At 40.5% G+C, this 20,412-nt stretch overlaps 1 protein-coding gene across 2 annotated transcripts in view; it reads right to left on the reverse strand.

The window, feature by feature from the left end:
• CAPZB (capping actin protein of muscle Z-line subunit beta) overlaps positions 1 to 20,412 on the reverse strand; it is a 71,153-nt gene that overhangs the window by 24,183 nt on the left and 26,558 nt on the right. For both annotated transcript variants that reach the window (XM_069782385.1, XM_069782383.1), the window contains exons 4-5: positions 9,449 to 9,570; positions 2,975 to 3,088 (exon numbers count right to left, since the gene is read on the reverse strand). In XM_069782385.1, coding sequence (XP_069638486.1) covers positions 2,975 to 3,088; positions 9,449 to 9,570 — 236 coding nt within the window. The remainder of the gene's footprint in view (positions 1 to 2,974; positions 3,089 to 9,448; positions 9,571 to 20,412) is intronic.

Raw genomic sequence — 20,412 nt, forward strand, 5'->3', positions numbered from 1 at the left:
AGCACACTGGGGCCCGGTGTTCTCTGTGAATGACTGCTTACATAAGATTATTTTTGTATTAACTGTTACCTCTCTACCATAAAACACAGCATAGCTGCGGTTAGAGGTGTAGTTCAAAAACATTCTCTCCCCTGTAGAGAGAGGGACAGAACAGTCTCTTAAGGGACTGCTGTATGAGAACCTCATGTGTCAGATCTGAGGCTTCTCTCTCAGCATCATTTTCATCCTCTTAATCTGCAATGCAAGCTGAAAGTCTAACAGTGCAACAGCCACTGCACTGAAACTCGCTTTTTTAAGGAAGAGTTTGTCATTTGAAGTATCAATTAGCTCGGTGTCACCTATGAACAGTCTGTTTGGACAGACAATCCCATCAGAATGAACATAGACAAGGAAAATCTCTGCAGGTCAATTCAAGAAAGTTTTTTTGCACACTGCCTACAAAATGAACACCGTTACTGGAAGGTGGACCTGTTATAAATCTTCCCATATAACAGAAACCATAATTTCCACTAAAGATACGGTACTGAAGACTGCCAGCACGCTTCTTATCTTTTTAATTCATCAACACTTTCAAATGAGCCTGAAATATTTCACAATGCTGGAAAACCTCTGTTGTCAACTGGCTCTGGAATTTGAAATGACACTGATAACTTTGTCCTGGAACCGATGCATCGGGTACTCCTTCCCCAGCACTGCAAGCTGCCAAACCAGAAGGCCAGTGACACCTTTAATCAACATTACATGGCTCAGACCTACTTCTGGCTTTACAGTGGGTACGCAGTATTAGTTTCCAGCTCTAGCAGACCATGGAAATTACATCACTGCAATTGCCATCTTGTTCCCACTACAACCTTCCCCACACTTCAGACTCCCACATGGCTTCAGCAGCTGTTAATGAGGGTAATTGTTACAGTCATTCCCAACCTGATAAGTTGGCAAGACCAGCAAGCAGCAGTGAGAAAAGCTGGCACTTGTTACCCCCACCTCATTTTTCCCCCTCTCCGATCTCCAAGTAAAAATTAAGCTTCTGCTGTCAAAATACAAAATCCAATTGTCTTATTAAGAAAACTGCAGAGTCCAACTACTAAAACAAAAGCATGTTTCTATCCAAATCTCTGTTGTAGGTAAAGTACAAATCATTTCCAATTTCAAGCATGAGGAACCTTTCAAATGGTCAGGTTAAGTTTCCCTAACTTTGCAAATTCTTTCCAAAAATGCCACAATTTTTACACCATTCAGCAAAACGTAAGCCATCCTTCTCTTTTTCTGACACATTTTTGAGATCATAACACGCATCAAAGCGTACTGTGCTGACAGATGCACTTATCTAGTCTGACTACACTGCAAGCCATAATGCCTCTGTCATTTCGGCTGATGACACGAGAATGAAGTCTTTGTGAGAAATCCCCCCATATCCCCTCTGTAAAATCTGTATTGCCTGTAAAACTTGGACTGACAAACTGAAACATGAAATTTGATACAAGCTTGCCTTTTACTTCCATACAATATATTAAGACTACTGTTGTACCACCCCTCGAACAGGGTTCAGCAGATTCACCTACAGCTGCGAGTAACCTGTACCACGCTTTCCTACCAGCAAATGAAACCTCTTTAAAGATGTTATTGTATCCAGCCGTGACTTCACGGTCATCTGATCAGAGAGGGATTTAAAAAGACAACCTTGGTTCTATAAACCTACTCATTTTCTTCTTAGTTTATTTAAAATCCTATTGGTCCTGGTCTGTTCTGCACCTGGGGAGTAACTGCAAACCTCTCTTTGCTGCATATGCAAAATTCCTTTCTTCCAGTAAGTTCAGATACCAATAACAACTGTTACTTACAAGAGAAGTTGGATATCTACAAAAATAATGCATGAAAATAAGTAAAAATTTGATACCTGTAACAAAAGTGTGTTTGGACAGGCTACACTTACATCAAGTCACATCTTAAAATGAGAAGAAAATCTAGGAAGAAAAGTACCTTTAACCTGCTTTTGTTAGCTTTGCAACAGTACAGTGACACATGATGAACTACATCTGAGGACGTGTTTTATCTCCATTTTTGGGCAACACGAAGAAGCAATGAAGTTTGTTCACCTTTTTCACAGTCATTAGGCATCTCCAGTAAGAAAGCATCCTATTACTGGATAAAGCAGTAAGTTCATTTTCCTTTGCAACACACACTTGCTTTTTAGATTTAGCATTACTATTTCCATTCCATCACTGCTTAGGAGACCACAATCTATAAAGACGACACCTCAACCTGATCACATCTCAAGACCTTGGATGTGACTGCAATGCAAGACCAGTGCAGTCCCACCTTTTAGAAAAACTGTTCAAGACAAGTCACCCCGACAGTTTTCTATTGCTGCTTTAAAAAAGACACTGCCTAATCTACATTTATCCTTCACATGCTCTATTAATTCCTTTGCTTTACACCTCTTTAACCAGACAAGGCCTAAAACAAGCATCAGAGAGTGGCCCTTGCAGCAGAAGTACATTAATCCCCACACAACTGCTGCGTTTCAGTATACTAGCGCCTGTCATTTTACTGGAAGATGTGAAAGTTGCTGCTATATATATATAGATAGATATTTTGAGAGAGTACAGTCTTGAGGGAATGGAAAAAGCAGGTGGTTTAAGACTGAACTTAGTCAAGATCAAAGAGAACACAGGTCATTTCAGGACAAAGATGCCATTAATCTGTTAAAGGGGGGATGGAAGGCAGGAAAGCACCTCAGCATCTGCCTTTAGCATCAGCTGACAAATTTGATCATGCTTTCGTATCGTGAAACCACAGCAGATACACTTCCCAACAGCAGATCAGCGGCTGCCTACCCTTCTTCTTCTGCTATACATTGGTATGCCACTCTCAGAGGCAGCTAGTGACCACATTTTAGACTCATTGTGTGTATTGCATGCCTGCTGAAGGAAACAAAGAAAGCAGAGGGCTCTGTATGGTAGAACTGACATACAAGTCTCTGTACTGGTCAAAGGCATTGTTGGCTTCCACCTCCAGCTTGCGCAGGCGAGCAGATGGCATGGCACCGTCTTCCAGGGGAGGATCGTATTTGTTACTCCATGGTGATCTGCCAAAGAGACAAGGAAAATAGAGACAGTTAGACAATAGAGACAAACTCTGAAAGGTTTGAGATCGGTGGGTCTGACCTGATCCACAGATGCTGAACTTCCAAGAAAAAAAACAAAAACAAACAAACAAAAAACCCCAAAAAACCAAAAAAACCAAAAGGTACCAAGAGCCATCTATCTGTAAGAATTTCACCCTCAACAGCCATTTGAAACACCGACAAAAAGGGGACACTGACTCCTCAAAGTTTACAATGTACCTGGGGAACACCCCCCTTCTTCAGGTTTCTACTATATAAATAATTATGCTTGGATTTGAATCTGTTCCCTCTTAAATATTAAAAAAAATGAGGCCTCTGCTGTTGCACATTGGGTATTTAAAATTATTTTCATGCAAACAGATCGTGTAGTTTATTTGGGATCTGACAGTATTTGAGCCAAACACTGCTGCCTACAATTAAGGTCCAAATTCTCCACTCTTTTGCTCTGAAATAAACTCTACTTTCAGTATAACATTAGGAAAACATTTGAACAGGTCGAAGGATTTAACAGGGTTTGTAAAGCTGCAGGTTTTACTATGATTTCTGCAGGTGTGGAAGAGACTTTGTGCTCTTAATGAAAGAGTTGGTATTAAAAGATTAATGGAACCCTTTGCCCATCTGCTTGAGACTTTTATAATTCCCATTCTGTAAACCTGCATTCTCCTTTTCATTTCCCCTGTGAATAACCAACCCACATATATCACTGCTAGTTTAAAGAAAGGTACCTCTACCCTTTACCTACTCACTTTTCAAAATACTCCAGCCTACTAACACTAGGTCTTAATGCAGTCCATACGTAAGGGCTTTTTCCTCAGTAGCCATTTGTTACTCATTTCTCAGAAAGGCATCTAGTTTTGACATCTGTTTAATGCAAAGCACAAAGAACAGGCTCTGCTTTGCTCTGGCTTTGCGCTTTCACAGCCCTTCACTCCTCCCTACCACATCTGACTCAAAAGGTGAGACACCAGGAAAAGCTAAATCATTATGTCACTTCCACCCAGAAAAATGTTTTTCAGGTGGTGGTTCTCATTTTAAAACAGTTGCTTAAAACTCAGTTGTTTTGGAGACAAGTCAACAGCTACAGTAGTGCACCTCTACCTAACAACTCTCTGAAATCTGGAAAAGATTTGCACAAAAATCACCACCGGTGCTATCTGCAGGATTCCCAAATGGCACACCTACACACATTAGAAACTACACACAAAACCAAATGACACCAAAGAAGTTCAGGCAGACAAGAGCATTGACCTTGCTATCATGAAGTCTGCAAAAGCAAAGCCAGGGTTCATACGCCAGGCAATGCAGAAGTTTACTGCTACCTTACCAGCAGCATTCATTAGGATATGCTTACTTTTTCTTTCTCTACTAAATTTTAAAAGGAAGATTCAAAAAAATTTCTACTCTTTTCTGTGATTTTGGAACACTGTGTTTCTCCCATCATGTACAAAGAACTCAGTGAGCAGAGAACCCATGCAGAAGCCGTAGTCAAGATACTTTAATTGTAAACATTAGATGTCTTTTGCAGGCTGCAGGAATGGGATTTAAGGGAAGCCTAGTAACGTAGATTCTTCTAGCTAGCAGACTGTGGCATTTTCAACCCATTACAGTTGGAGCCAGCAGGAACTTCACCTAAAAAAACCCCTCATAACACAACCCCATTTTTTTTTCTTTATGTGGAAGAGTATTCACAACACATTTAAAAACTTAAATGGAGGCTATTTGAAGAAAGACAGACGGACAAGCACTTAAATTTCAAAAGTCAGTCCTCTAATTTCCCTGAAAAAGAATGTTTTTTGTTTCAGCTAACAGGTTTCAGTGTTGTTGGCACCAAATCCCCCATAAGGATTCCATTTAATAGAGTAATCAAACATACTTAGAGTGGAAATGTATGGACAAAGTCAGGGACCTTGAAGTCTTATATAAAAAAATAAATTAATAAAAGCTCTGCCTTCACAATGTGGACTCCACGGCTGTTTGATATCCTCCGCAAACCTTTGTTATTACAGGAGCACTCACAGAAGTGCCTGCGAGACTATGCTCACGAAAGGCTGCTCCCACAAGCACCAGTGTGATAGTATGAAGAAACTTAAAGTTATCTATTTATGAAGATCCAAGAGAGACTCCAAAAATCTACCTTCTGGTCTGATCCATGTTCGACACTGAGAAAATCAAGTCTGTCTAAATATGAGGAAGGAGTAAACTGTGATGGGCTAAGCATTAGGATATTCATTTCCCTGTGTGCTGCCCCATGAAACTGGTGGAGTTATCACCTGAATGGCCAAACATCCCGCAGCAGCTTTTTTTCAAAGCTAACTCCCAGTCAGATTGTAAAGCCACTCAAAAAAACCCTATAAAAATTGATTCCCAGTGAGAAAGTCTGACTACCTAGCTCTACCTTTCCTGCTGAAGTTGCATGAGGCTCAGATGTCCGCAGAATGCTTTTGAAATTCTTGGATTAGTATTAAAAGAAATGCAATTAGCAACCTCTCCAATAAGAGGAAAACTGGTGTTTAGTTTGAAGTGTGCAGTAATTGGGGATTTAGCATGTTGCAGGCAGGGAATAGTATTTCTTGGGACTTCTAATCGAGTGTGTGGTTCCAAAAAATCTTTGTGGAAATATCAAAAGGTTTTAAAAGCACAGTAAACTCCTCCTAGATTTTGGCTTAATTGATTAAATTAGTGTAAGAGCCACTTCCCAGTAACAACTTCAGATTTTATGAGGTATGAATAACAGTGTCTGAACACAGGCACAGAATGGGATTAACACATGCACATGCTAGTGTTGCTTGGTTTTCAAAGGCTTTTGCTTTGTGCTGAAGGAAAGAATTTACTTCACGAAATAGAGCTGAGACCAATCAATTCCAGAAGGAAGAATCACTTCAATCCAGAACGCTTCAATCAAAAGCCTTAAAGAACAGCATTCTTTAATCCCAGCAATTAATACATTATGCCTATTCTATACAAACAAATGAAATAACTTTTCTGAAACCCCATTACTTAATAAGTCCTGAAAATTGTGAAGTGATTTGAAAACCATAAGTCCTCCTGCTTCCTTGTAACTATTTAAATATCTTCACAGAAAGAAAGAGATTGAGCAAGTTTCAGAGGCAAGCATGAAGCTAACCTTAAAGAAAGGGCTGCCACACAAACTAACTAAACACAGAGGGGTGGAGGGGGGAGCAAGTGTTACTAGTTATTGCAGCATGTCACAATACTGTTTAACAAGTGCCTTTCCAAGTTTCCTGTGCCTCTGGTGATAAATGCTCATGTCAATAGCCTAAATAGGATGCAAGGGGACTGCAAAAAACATATCACAACTACAGTAAGTAAGAAAGCATCTCTTGAAAGACCCACAAGAAAAACAGGATCTAATCCTTTCTCTTGCATCTGCCAGAGAGGATGCAGCTGCATGAGTACATCTTGTGGAGGGCAGAAGCTATAAAACTCTACTCTAGTTACTAATTTAGAACTGATTAAATGCATGTAGCTGCTAACATAGATCTGACCAACTTCGACATACAAGCTTAATGCACAATGTTTTTAAAAGGCACCAGGCTCTTTTGTAGAAAGTTGAACAAACTTTCAATGTTAGACTAGTACCCTAAAGAACATGAGTAAACATTTCACCCTACAGACCTTCTCACTTCTTGGTCCACTGCAGGAGGTTATATTTAAAAAAAAAAAAAAAAAAAAATCATTAAGATTTACACTTGGCCACAATCCAGATGCACTGTCAAACCTTGCATCCATTATCAGTCTCCTCCTCCTATTTTTCAGACAAAATGAATCTCAGCGTATTCTCTGTGTAAATCATCTACAGACAGATATGCTTTCAGTTTAGATAAGCACCTTTCCTGCAACTCAAAGCAATTGAAACCAATAAACCTAGAATCCTTTATAAGCTTACATACTTGGCAATGATGGCCTGAGCCAAAAAAAAAAATTTGTTAAAATATTTTCTGGAATTTCACTCTGAAATAGAATTCTCAAAACATTCTGGCCAGATCAATGTAAAACACTACTGCAAATCTGCACAGAGCAAAGCTAGATTCTTACCGTAGATCAGTTCCAACTGTTAGCAGTAAAAATGTAAGCTATTACACTGAAGCTACAAGGACAGCCAGAGATGTAACCCATATAATCACAACCAGGAGAAGCAGAATGGCTTGAACTGTTAACTCAGGACAGAAGATGAATGGTGGTCATTATTTCACAGCCTAGCGCTCTTCATTAAGAGAAAAGAATAAAAGCTAGGTGATGCAATATTCACAAAGGTTTCTGGACTATAAGCTTTGTGATTCTTAATTAAATATTTGGAACTATGCCACTGTCACTACAGCCATTAAGAAAAGTCAAGCAACGCAAAAAAGGGGAGTGGGGTGGAAATCACTCAACAGCAACCATCCTAATGGCAAGGTATAAAATAAAAACATTAAGAGAGAGACTGCATTCAAAGTGGCAGCCAAAATACTGAAAACTCATTATACCGTTCCAGTATTACAACCCCTTCTGCTTCAAAATTCATTATATTGTAATTACATACAACTTGTATTGTTCAAATATTTTCATTGGTTTTGTCTACAGTCCTCAGATTAAATTAGATATTTTGGTAGAAAGGGACTTCTTTTCTTTGCTAAAAACTTGGGCCAAGATTTTCATGCAGAACTAATGACATTGCATGTCCAAAGTCAGACTCAATCTCTTGCAAAACATGAGTGAAAGAGCCAAGCCTTTCCCAGCTGGCAAGTCCACCCTGTTTTGTACAAACAGAAGATGATCTTGTTTAAACTGACTGCTTGCATCATCTCTTTTCTGTTGTTATCAATTCCAAAGATTTTACAACCATGCAACAATAGACGGTTTATTTCATATCAAGGCCATCACAGTCATTTCTTCTAGAGATCCGACTGGTTTTAGTTTTCATATTCTGAGGTTTTAATCTCGTATTCTGAGAATTTTAATTCTCGTATTCTCGGCCAAGGTTGAGCCCATCAGCAACAGTGGCAGCGCCTCTGTGACAGCATATTTAAGAAGGGGGAAAAAAAACCTGTGCAACAGCAATTGCAGCCAGAGAAAGAAGTGAGAACATGTGAGAGAAACAACCCTGCAGACCCCCAGGTCGGTGAAGAAGGAGGGGGGGGAGGTGCTCCAGGTGCCAGGGCAGAGATTCCCCTGCAGCCTGTGGTGAAGACCATGGTGAGGCAGGCTGTCCTGTCCCCCTGCAGCCCAGGGAGGTCCACAGTGGAGCAGATCTCCACCCACAGCCCAGGGAGGACCCCACATCGGAGTGGGGAGATGCCCGAAGGAGGCTGTGACCCCGTGGGAAGCCCACGCTGGAGCAGGCTCCTGGCAGGACCTGCGGACCCGTGGAGAGAGGAGCCCAGGCTGGAGCAGGTTTGCTGACAGGACTTTGGGACCCCACGGGGGACCCATGCTGGAGCAGTGTGCTCCTGAAGGACTGCATGCAGCCCATGGAAAGGGCCCACACTGGAGCAGTTTGTGAAGAACTGCAGCCCGTGGGAAGGACTCACATTGGAGAAGTTTGTGGAGGACTGTCTCCCATGGGAGGGACCCCACACTGGAGCAGGGGCAGAGTGAGGAGTCCTCCCACTGCGGAGGAAGAAGAAGCAGCAGAGACAACATGTGATGAACTGACCGTAACCCTCATTCCCCATCCCCCTGTGCAGCTGAGGGGGAGGAGGTAGAGAATTCAGAAGTAAAGTTGAGCCCGGGAAGAAGGGAGGGGTGGGGGGGAAGGCGTTTGAAGATTTAGTTTTTATTTCTCATTATCCTACTCTGGTTTGATTGGTAATAAATTAAATTAATTTTCCCCAAGGCAAGTCTGTTCTGCCCATGACAGTAATTGCCAAGATGATCTCCCTGTCCTTATCTCAACCCACAAGCCTTTCATTACATTCTCTCTCCCCCATCCTGCCAATGAGGGGGAGTGAGAGAGCAGCTTTGGTGGGCACCTGGCATCCAGCCAGGGTCAACCCACCACAGGGACCTACTTTGCAGAGGTCATCAGATTAGCAGCCATACAACCACGTTATTTGAAATTAAAGCACTCTACAGTGGTCTGGAGATGAAGATGTTTATGCCCTCTCACATTACGAAAATCCTAAGAACAACTTCCATAGTCAATGTCTTACTAAAGAGAAGACGATCCAAAACAGCCTCAGTTTCATCGCCGAGAAGAGTTTAATATCATTAAATTTCTTTTTTGGCTAAAATTAAGAGGGAGAAGGGACTGCAATACTTGTACGTAGCTCTCATTTACAAAGTAAACCAGTTAGTTCCTTGTTTTGGATATGAACTCACCTATATGAGTCTCCATCTCTGTTGTAGTCACACAATAGATAGTCTTTTCCTACCACCTTATCTCGTGCAATCTTCAATGGCTGATCAACAGAGGAGAGGAGATCTTCACAGAGGCTTGGAACCTGATGGTTTGGAAAAAAAAACAACAGGGAGGGAAGAAAGGGTAACATGTTATGGTTAAGAGAGACTGGCATCCCTAAGAACCGATTTTGTTATTAATAGCCCACATCTGTCCCAAAGCCAGAAACCCTTTAAAAAAAAAAAAAAAAGCAAGCTGCACTTAAGTTACAACACAATCCTATGCTCCCACCTCCAATAATTTCAGATTTAATTACCCAACAACTAGTGTGGTCCACTACACTTGAATATATACATTCTCGATGTTAGCTTCTTGCCAAAGACGGCCAGTAAAGTGATTGTCGAGGACTGATGAATAAAGGTAAATATTTGTAATGGAGTGGAAACGAGGGAGCTGCTAAAAGAATACGCCATCCATACACTCAAGCCTATTTTTCACAAGCTCCCACTCTGGGTAGAGTTTAGAATAGTTTCCAGGCAGCTGGCCAAACATTACCATGTTGGCTAATAAAAATACACGTGTGTCTGTGTGTGTGCACATATAAAATCAAACACATCTCCTACACAGGTAGCTTTTAATGGATTCATAATCCTAGCTGTCTCCCTGCACTTCACGTGGAGAAAGACGACAAGATCTGCAGAGAAGCTTTGATGTACTGCAAAGAGATGAGATGACATTTTGCAGCCTGAAGCTAGTGTGAATGCAAGCACAAGCAAATCAAGTAAATTCCATCCTGTAGCCTCTTGCTCTGGAGCTGATGGCAGCCCTGTTATCAATATTCCTATACTGCAGGCTTTGGCCATGCTAGCAGCTTCCTCCAAGAACTCCATCTCCCCTGTGCATACTTTAGGGCACGTGCAGCAGTGTGCCCCAATCCATCTGAGGGACGATCAACAAATCATTCCTGGAGCTATTATTAAACAATTAGCGTGCTGTGCGATTCCCTTGGGAAAAGCATTCCCCATTTCACTGCAAGGGAAAGGGACTAAAGTAAAATTCCCTTTCCCAACAGAAAGTTGGGAACGCAACAGGATACAGGACAATCGGTAAGTTCTTGAATGTATTGGTGACAACATGCTAATACAGAAAATAAAAGAAATAACCAATGCAGAATTTCTTCTACATTTCATTCTACATTGTAGAGATGAAAACCTGATTGAGAACATGAAGACAAAAGGCAATCGAGGGTAAAATTAATCATGAAGTGATGAATTCACAATTCATAAGAAATGAAAAGGGGAGGGAGGAAGGAATAAAGAAAATATGAAAATGTGCTTTCTTCTCTTCAAGCCATTGATTCAGTTGGTATCATTTCCAAAGGAAAGAAGCCTAGAGAAAAAACAAACAAATTAGGGGTGCAACAGCTCCCAAAAGCACAAGCGCAAACTATTTTAGTGCACTAGATGTGTCACAAGAGATCAAACTGCCTGAAGCAAAAACTTTCCTCATCCCAAGTACGAGGCAATAACGTACAGTGGATATTAAGTCAAAGTAAGCAGGGACAAATATAAAACAACGTGACCGCAAAAGACAAAAAAAACCCAGAAAGGCCAAAGGACAAAACAAGATGTGGCTAGCAAGAGATGCAACACCTAACCCACACAATCACCCCGTAACACACAAAAAAAATAACAGGAAAACCAAGAAATGGCTGGTAAAGTTACCAACAGTGCTGAAAAAGCTGAAACATTGTTTTTTCACTTCGGTGTATGTACACTGTAATGTGGTAATGAGTGATAACTGAAGAACGCAGATTAAAGAGCAGGGCAGTTAAGTATTTTTATATAAAGTGAGATGCTTCTCAGAGGAGTCCATCATTTAATACTTGGAGACCTGGCTGAAGCAACCTCAAAACCATTACACATTCACTGAGTAAATAATAGTGGCCAGGAAGCAAGCAGCTCTTAGGAAAATCTTCACTTTTTCTGGAAACAGACAACCCTAATACCCCACGGAGCTGATACAAATCAGCAGTATCGTGGCACAAGTTAAGTGAAATGATGTATCTGTGTTCATGAGCCCATCTGGTTCCACTTTGTCTCTTCCTTCGCTTGTCCATTAGCTATTAATTTTAGGCTGACTCTTCAGGCAGAGAGCAACTTGAGATGACTGCTTCAATTTCAGATGCACACACAACAAGACCCAAAGCACCTCATCATTAAGAGCTACGCTCCACGTTGTTCCTAAGAGTGACCAGCTGAATATATTCCTCCTTCTTGGCTGCTCCTTGGCCAGCTGCCCATCAACAGAGAGATAAGTGCCTAGGAACAGACTCCTCACTCTGACGTGCATTTAGAATGAGTAATAGTGATGAAAACACAATTTGGAGAAAAGTGGCGTTTTTCCCAGACACCGTTTGTATTTCATTTCTTTGGGAAAAACCCTATGCTACACGTGCGGTAAGGGAGCACGAGAGGTCTCGCTGTACAATTCTTCAAACTCAAATATATACATACAAAGCATTTTCAAAAGAAACCCCAAACTCAATACACTCAATTCCCCTGCAGAAAAGCTCCTAATAACCATCTGAATTTACAACCCTTACAGAAACCCACTCAAATAACTTTTAGATTTAACTGTCTTTTAAAAATAGCACATGCCTAGTGTGGTGTTTCCATACTGCTCAGTGGGAGAGCACAATTTCTTACTGACTAGAAGGAACTCTTAATACATTGTTTTTAAGATGCAATCTATTTAATTTCCACGTAGTAATGGTGAAGTAAACTTATCTCTGGATGATTTGATAACACAGATATTCATGAGCACGGTCACTTTTCCAATCTCTAAGAGCTGTGGGTAGTCTTACAGCCATAACAGTGAATGCAGTATATCATATACTTACTAGAATACAATACTACACTGTATTATAAAACTCCATTGCAATAGCATGCTAAATATCCATTGTCTCTTTGGTACAGACACTCTACAGGACTTCAGACAATTTATTCTTTGCTCCTGCTCCTTCTTTCAGGATAAAACAGGGAAGAAAACCCACTCCTCTACTTCAGAAATATTGGAAAATTTCAACAGTGTTTATAAAAAGAACAGAGATATTCCAGCTGATGAACTACTCATGTAATTCCAATTATCAGAAAAACATCCAAGTGTGGCACAGTTACCCCAAGAGAATAATTTTCGTATCATTTATTACATCAACTTTCAACAGCTGCTGTACTTCCTTTCTAAGAATGCATTTACAAGATTTATGCATACTGGTCGTGTTCTGTGCTAGGAAGCTGCTTACAAGGCAAATGCAGTGATGTGAAGAAGGTAATTTGCAGCTTTAAAGACTTCAGCTACATGTTCATGAGACTATTTGATTCCTTCTGAATTCAGGTCGTTTGCATTTTAAGAACATGCAATGATAAGATATTTGGCACATCCAGGCTAAGCTAGCTGCTGCAATGTAAGCACTGAGCAATTATTTTACACTGTGCATATACCTTTCCTTAAATTCTTGTCCATGTCAAGTATTGAACCTTCCTAAATAAAGCATTTAAATTACTTTTGTGCACATTCAGACTCTTGCAGAATTCAGTTTATATTTAGCAAGAAAACATCCGTATCTTCTGACCCCAGCAAAGACAACTCTGCTTAGAAGACCAACTGATCCTCTGAGTTTTCAGTATGAAACAGTGGATTTGCATTGTTAATTTTTCTTACTAGCTTTTTCTAGCTTAACTGAAAAGCCAAAACACACTTAGGTGCCTGAGTGCATGTCTCCAACAGTCATTAGATAGGGAACTTTGACTTAAATTTAGAAACGCAAGAATTAACCCACTCCCCAGGCCAAATACTGGAATGCCAAAGCAGTGATTTTATCCATTCATCACTGCACTATAAATAAGTGTCACTGTGATGAAAACATGGAAGCAACGGTGATTGTTTTATAAGCAAAGACTGGGCTCCCATCTTTATTTTGACACAAGTTTTTCGCACTCTGCGCAGTGGAAGGTCGAATGTAGAATATAATCCTAACCTTAAATTAATGATGGCCTTTATCTAAAGATGTAATTTGGTCCACGGTGTACTCTAGACCCTAATGCACCCATGTTTCCACAAATAAGCACTCAATCATCTATTGTGGTGGTTGTATGTATAGTCATGGAGCAAGACCACCCTCAATGTAAATTAGAAAAGAAAAAAAGAATCTCTGGGGGTCCAGACTCAGCTGTTCAGCCTGGAACTGAACAGCAGCATCATTCAGAAGCACATACCATGCAACAGCGCACTGTGTTCGTGGGATTTTTTTTTTCCAAGGAGATATACAATGAATGTGTAGTACAGAGGAAAGAAAAAACTGAATGAAAAGCGAGTTGAGCATACTCTCCTGCATGTTGAACAAGGATTTCGTTGTCTGGTGTAACAGTATTCTCCATCAGAGCAAGCCAGGTATGTGGACAGTGTTTTAATTAAGTCAACTGCTCTGCTATCAAGACAAATAATCACTTGTGCCAAAGTCGAAACTGTACACTTTCTAGAGCAGCTAACCCAATAATCATTCCTTCTTGACTCACTTCTTGGTTAAAGGAACTTATTAACAACTAAACATTTGTTTCTGAATTATTTTTTAAAATATGATTAAACAAGCATCTAAAAAGGTTTAGAGGAAACAAGAACAGTACTTCAGCTCTCCCCATCCTTGCTTCAATCATGCTGGCTGAATTGCATCAAATTCTGCACCTTACATATTCAGGACAGTTAATATTTTGGCTGAGTAGCCACTCAACTTGAGTACACCAAGGTTGTAGTTTTCTTCTACAGCCTTGACTGAAATGAATCATGTTTACAATTGAAACTGCAATATTGCTAGCATAAGGTTCTGTCCTTGGAAATAGTCTTTTTCCATGCTTATTCAGAGGTCAGCATGTACTGACCTCCACAGGAACCTTACACACTGGAAAACTATGCTAAATGCAGCAAAATTAAAGATTAAACACATTTTTTTTCCTTAAAGAATCAGAAGGAAGATGTGAAGCGAGCTTCAAAAGATTAGCAATGAAGGCATTCAGATCCATTTGCCTTTTGAATTTGTGTCTATAACATGCAGGTATCTGAACACACATGTGACTAGAGCAGTTTTTAATTAAAAGCCACATACAAACAGGAAAGCGACTATTTTAATTGCATGTGAACTCTTAAGACCCGATTTTTCTTTAAGACAACTTGCATCATTACAGAAGTGGACAAAACCACTGCCCGCATCACTTGGGGAAATCGCCTGAATGCAAAGAAAAGCCCATGCAAGTTACCTGGCACTTTTGCAAAATAACCATTTTGGCACACGACCCCCCTTCAGCTTGGATTCTTCCCCTCTGGGCCAGCATCAAATAAAATATTATTATAATTTTTCTGAGTCATTCCACAGCCTCAGAATTTCCTGTTCCTGCAGAACACAGACACAGCCTAACGGATGTTGTGGAAACTCAAGAAGGAAGCCTGGCTCCACTCATCTTGGGCCTAAAACCACTAGTAAAGTCACTCCCACAAATCCACACATTGCTAAACCTTAATTTGATCCATCAGATGTCCAAGGGCCACACATTCTTCAAGCTTTGTTTATTAAATGCCACTTAAATGGACTTTTGTGTTCAAGACCAGATGTAATTGATATTGGAAATAGCTCAGCTTTATTCAAGTCTTTGCACTGAATTCCAGCACTGCAAGAATTAGCAAAAACAAAATTAAAACCAATCAGCTTTTCTGGAAAAAGGCAAACGTTAACAAGATTGCAGATCCAAGTTTGTCTAGTTAGCAAAGTCATAGCAGAAATGTTACATTAATTACAGAATTTTTCAATTCAACTCCAGGAACTAGATTTAAAGAACTCTGAAAGGTGACTACCGTTCATATAACAGGATCCTTGGCATTCTTCCAGTGATTTGCTGGATAAAATAGGGCTTTTGCTAGATTCACCATTCTGCAGCTTACTGAGAAACAAAAGCTAGCCATCTGGCAGGCACAACTAGAGTGCCCTAGACTTAGACTAGTGACCTGCAGGTGAAGGCTTCTGTATCTCATTACCAGTCACAAGTCCCATGAGCCATCACAGCATATCAATATCTCGGCAAGTTTTGACTATTTGTGTCAAGAGTCCAGCTGGTGTTGGAGATATCCAGCAACAATTAAGGGATATGCAAAGTCATACTCTCTCCAGCGATGTTTCTATATCCCAGCTTCCCCCCCCCCCCCATCTTTAAAAAAGGTTTCTAATTAGGGTTCAAGCTCATGAAGTGATACACACACACACTCTCCTTTAGAAAGATATTTAAACAGACATTTTAAGGGTCTCTAACACCAGCAGTGCAGTGGCAGGAGCCTGGAAGAAAAAAAGGCACAGTTTAGGCTTAAAAAGAAAAAGAGTAAGTGACTATGAAGCTAGAAGTGAAATTCCTTTTTACAATCTCATGCAACTAAGTGGGGTTGCTAGGTCTAAGCCAAGCATCACATTAACAATTTACATATATTAATTGCTATCTCCAGTTACCATCGAGATATCCAGAAGTAATCTTTTCTAGCTGGAAAAGCTCCTGCTTACAGCCACTCACCAAATGGAAAACTGACTCTCAACAACCATAAATTTATTCAGAGAGCCAGAGCCCCTTTCTTTAGCCAATAATCCTTGCATTAGAAACCCAACTGGCTGCTGGTAGCTTAGAGCCTATCACACAAGTCAACAAGTCCAGGAAGAACAGCAGGTCAAAAACTCAGCTTTGAGACTATGAGGCTGTCCATGCACTTCTGCTTCCACTATTTTCTTTTTAAGTTTTCATTAGGTCTGATTTTTTTTTTTTTTAACATCTTCCACCCTCACTAGATGTTCAGCTGGCCATCTGCATTCAATTATTTTATCTTTCTCCTCAATACTGCATACTGCTCAGGCTCTTGGACTCAAAACACAAAAAGCTCCAGTCACATTCTCATGTTCTTTATGGTCTGTGCAGACCAAGCAACGCAGTTTTCCTGGGGATAAATTCTCTAGCTTCATATATCTTCAGTTACTAAAGGCATACAAGCAGATTTGAGACTTGCCTGGAGGCACACTAGCTAGGTCCTGAATATTGTTCAAATATTTCAAAATCAGAAGTTTATACATTTTTAAATTCAACACTCAGGGACTTTTTAGAAAAGTAACACACTCAACTAAAAATACTTAAGCATTCTCCTGTGATGAGAAAGCAAAGATGATCACCTCCCAGATCTTTAATTGCAAACAGAGCCTTGAAAAATAACCAGTAAAGTTACTGACTGCTATTATCTATAAAGAACTCTAGCTTTAATTCTTCCATGGCAGCATAACTTGATTCTGTACTTCAAGAAAGCTTTCACTTTTGGGAATAAGTTGAGTATTATTTGAATATCCATCTTACTGCAAAAAGAGAGGAAGAAAGTTGTGGCTGTGAGCAAACACCGCTCTCCTGGTGAGTCTGCTTGTCCATTTTGTGAGCCAGTTTTGTAAGGATGATTCTCTGTCCCCACTTTATGGCAGCCATCTGATTTCTCTGAGTCAGCTAGATTTTTCATCTAATTTATATTATACACACACAGGCAAACATCCAAATCAAACACTCAGCAGGAAACTCATACTTGGAAAAGCAACCTGCTTAACTTCCACCGAGACTGAGAGCACATCAACTTCCATACCCAAGTCAAAGCCATCAAGACAGTCCTGTCACAGACCCCTTATTTGCTGCACATGATCCATGAGCACAATAAATCCAACTTCCATCTTCCACCTTTCCCAGAGATGCACCTCTCTAAGACACATCAGTGAAGCTGTCTTGCTTCCCAACGATACTGGAGGCTGTGACCCCAGCTATCACTCACCTGCTCTGTTATGTGTGCTGCCAAGGTGTCCTAGGAAGAGATCCTCCACAGCAACACTATCTGAAAGCTGATGCCTTCTTCAGGGTTTCTCTTGGAAAGAACACAGCTAAAAGTACACGGGGACTGACTGACTGTACTAACTTAGCTTAAGAGAAAGGAAGTAAAAGGACAATTCTCTCAGATATCTTTCAGCATAAACGGTTTAGTCACCCACAAGTGAGCTCTACCAGCTTCCTTACTTCACGCCACTCAGTGTGATTTCCATGAGCCAAACAAGATCTCACTCTTAACTGATACCAAGAAACGTTTCCATCCAGAAAACACCCTCAACATTCTCCTTTCCGCAAGGGATGAGAAGAGATGTGATTCACAACTGACTTCTATGAGAAGCACAGTATATCAACAGCAGCAACTTCTGGACAACGTGAGGCAATAAGGAGGTGAGGCAGTATTTATGCTATGCAATTAAAATCTGTATTAATGTTACAAGTGCTATCACTTGGCATATCCTCACGACAAATCCATTTAAGTGCAATGCAATCACCTTTAGTGCTCCTCTTACGGGAACTGCTTTACAGTTTGGACTTGGCTGACCGATAGATGCTCCAAGGCTTCAGTTACCCCAGTTTCCAGAGCAGCTACATGGAAAATTATTCTAATTTAAATTAGTTGTCTTTAAAAAGGTATGTGCCCACACCAAACTCTCTTTGTAGAGATTTAAAAGTCCTCTTGTACATTTTGACAGCCTCTGCATAGTCTATTTACAAATAATGACTAATTGAATTCCAACCAGGGCATTCCATGCCAAGGCACATTACCAGCACCACGCACAGCTTCTTTCAGGCAGGACTTCTGGAGTCCTATGATTGACAAGGTCTCTAATGAACTCTAATTGAAGACTCGGCAGTCTGAAAAATGCAACAACAGATGTGGTAAAAGGGCAAACCACAAACTGTTTTGCTAATGAATGAAAAGTGTCTGGTCTGATGAGGGCCAGTGACCCAAAAATTCTCCCCTTCCACCCCGCCTTTTACTTCATGTTCAAGTTTGGACTCTTTCCCTTGTCAGCCCAACACTTGGGGGCAGTAATGGACAGTCTGGAACATACTCCATATACCCACATGGGTACCAAGATGCTCTTACTAAAAACTAGCAGCAGAGCATGGCTTTGACATAGTAAGAGAGACCTCAGGGAGGAAACTTAGTGTAGTTATCCTTCCCAGCAGGAATACAAGCCTAGGAAGTAGATGTCAGTTTCTCACTATAGTAGGTTTGGAAAGCTTTTTACATACAAAGACATTTCTAAGTCATCTTCATCTCCTTTCAATAGATCTTAAGCAAGCATCAAAACAGTAGCTATACTCATCAGTCTGGAGATCAATTCCTCTAGAAAAACTATGGCAAGCTGAGCTGCAAGCAGACTTCAAGTAATAACCTAAGCTTTACACCCAAAAAAATGATGCGGGCCTCTGCTTCTTGTCTACTCCAGCATGGCAGTGTAATGAAGCAAGGAAACCAAGCACAAAGGAAGCAGAAGTCAGAATTATGAAAGATGGCACCCTATCACAACTTTAATGAACCTGCTCATGCTCGTCATACATTTAGAGTCTGACCTTTTATTTCAAGGAGGTTATTGTCTGGTAACAGTACAGGAAACAGAATAAAAACGTCAGCTGTAAAGGTTTGGAAGAAACTTGCCAAAAAAGGTCAAAAAACTATTTGCTTGAGTCTGGCTTATGATGTTTTTGGAACTATTACAGGTGGCACTGCATACACTGCCCTTGTCTAACTAGAGTGTAGACTTCAGTCTTGTAGCTGAGAGTGGCTGCAGAAGAGGTCTACAGATGTCTCAACAATAAAGAAATCACACTGGATCTAACAAATTATTTCATCCCTACCCCAGAGAAGGGACTGCAGTGAGTAGTGTGGGAATCACACAGACCCTCCTTCTAACAAGCGTCATTCAAACTGGTCTGTTTCATGTTACACTTTCAATATGAAAAGAAGCCCAGTGAGCGTGTTGCTGATGGAAAGCATGTAGAGCACTAATGAGCACCATCCAAAAGTAATTCCAACATTTAGAGGTAACCAGCAATTTTCTGAGCCATTAAAAAAACCTCATACCAATTATACAGTCAAGCTTACCATAGCTCCCCAAACAACTCATTGTTCTGAATGGTCCTTGGAGCTGCTCAAACCCTGATATCCGTTCAGTCCTCCAAATTTCATCAGAAAACCAACCATGTCACACCAGATCATATCAATGATTTAGTTATCCTGTGTCCTACCTCCAGCAACAGCCACAAAAATGATGCTTTAGGTTGCCAAGAGTTTTGGTGGCACAGATGTAGCCAATTACTAAATGGTTTCAAGAAAGAGAAATAATCCCTTCCTGCAGGGAATAATTTCTTTCCTGACCCGCACAGCTTTCTTACCTGTACCTTGGCTTATGTACCTCAAAGCAGTATCTAAATAGAGTTTGATAAATTTAAGTCAGCCACAAATTTTTGACCATGGGACTCCTCCCAAGTTCGCTAACACCAGCTTCAATATCACTTAGGAACAGACCTCCTCAGCTAAACTTTTACCTGGTGAGCAGCTGCTCTTCACACACAAAGACAACAAACAGCTCGGACACAATTTAAACAATTTAATTAAGAGGCACTAGTTCAAATAGCTGCTATGTGCAGAACCATCAAATTTTTAGGGTCTCTCAGACAAGGTTTGTCAGCATCATGCATTAAAATTCAGACCTGCCACAGAAAAGGGATGTAGTTCTCACTACAGATAAGAGGAAAGGCTTCATTCAAAGGTCTAACAGCCCTGTTCCAGCCTCAAAGTCCTCTGTCTGCAAAAATTCAGAAGCTTCGGTAAGAAATAAGCCATATATTTAGACTGGACAATGGAAACAAGTTTTCCCAGCCGCCCATATAGTAGATCTGTATAGATTAAATCCGTATTTTAGTAATACTTTAAGTTACTCCAGAGGCAGCTGTGCCGAACACTGTTTTAAGGGACAGTTGACACTAGCTAGCCTATTATATCCTAATTGTGCAAC

This window comes from Haliaeetus albicilla, chromosome 4 (assembly GCF_947461875.1).
Source record: "Haliaeetus albicilla chromosome 4, bHalAlb1.1, whole genome shotgun sequence".
Taxonomy (NCBI): domain Eukaryota; kingdom Metazoa; phylum Chordata; class Aves; order Accipitriformes; family Accipitridae; genus Haliaeetus; species Haliaeetus albicilla.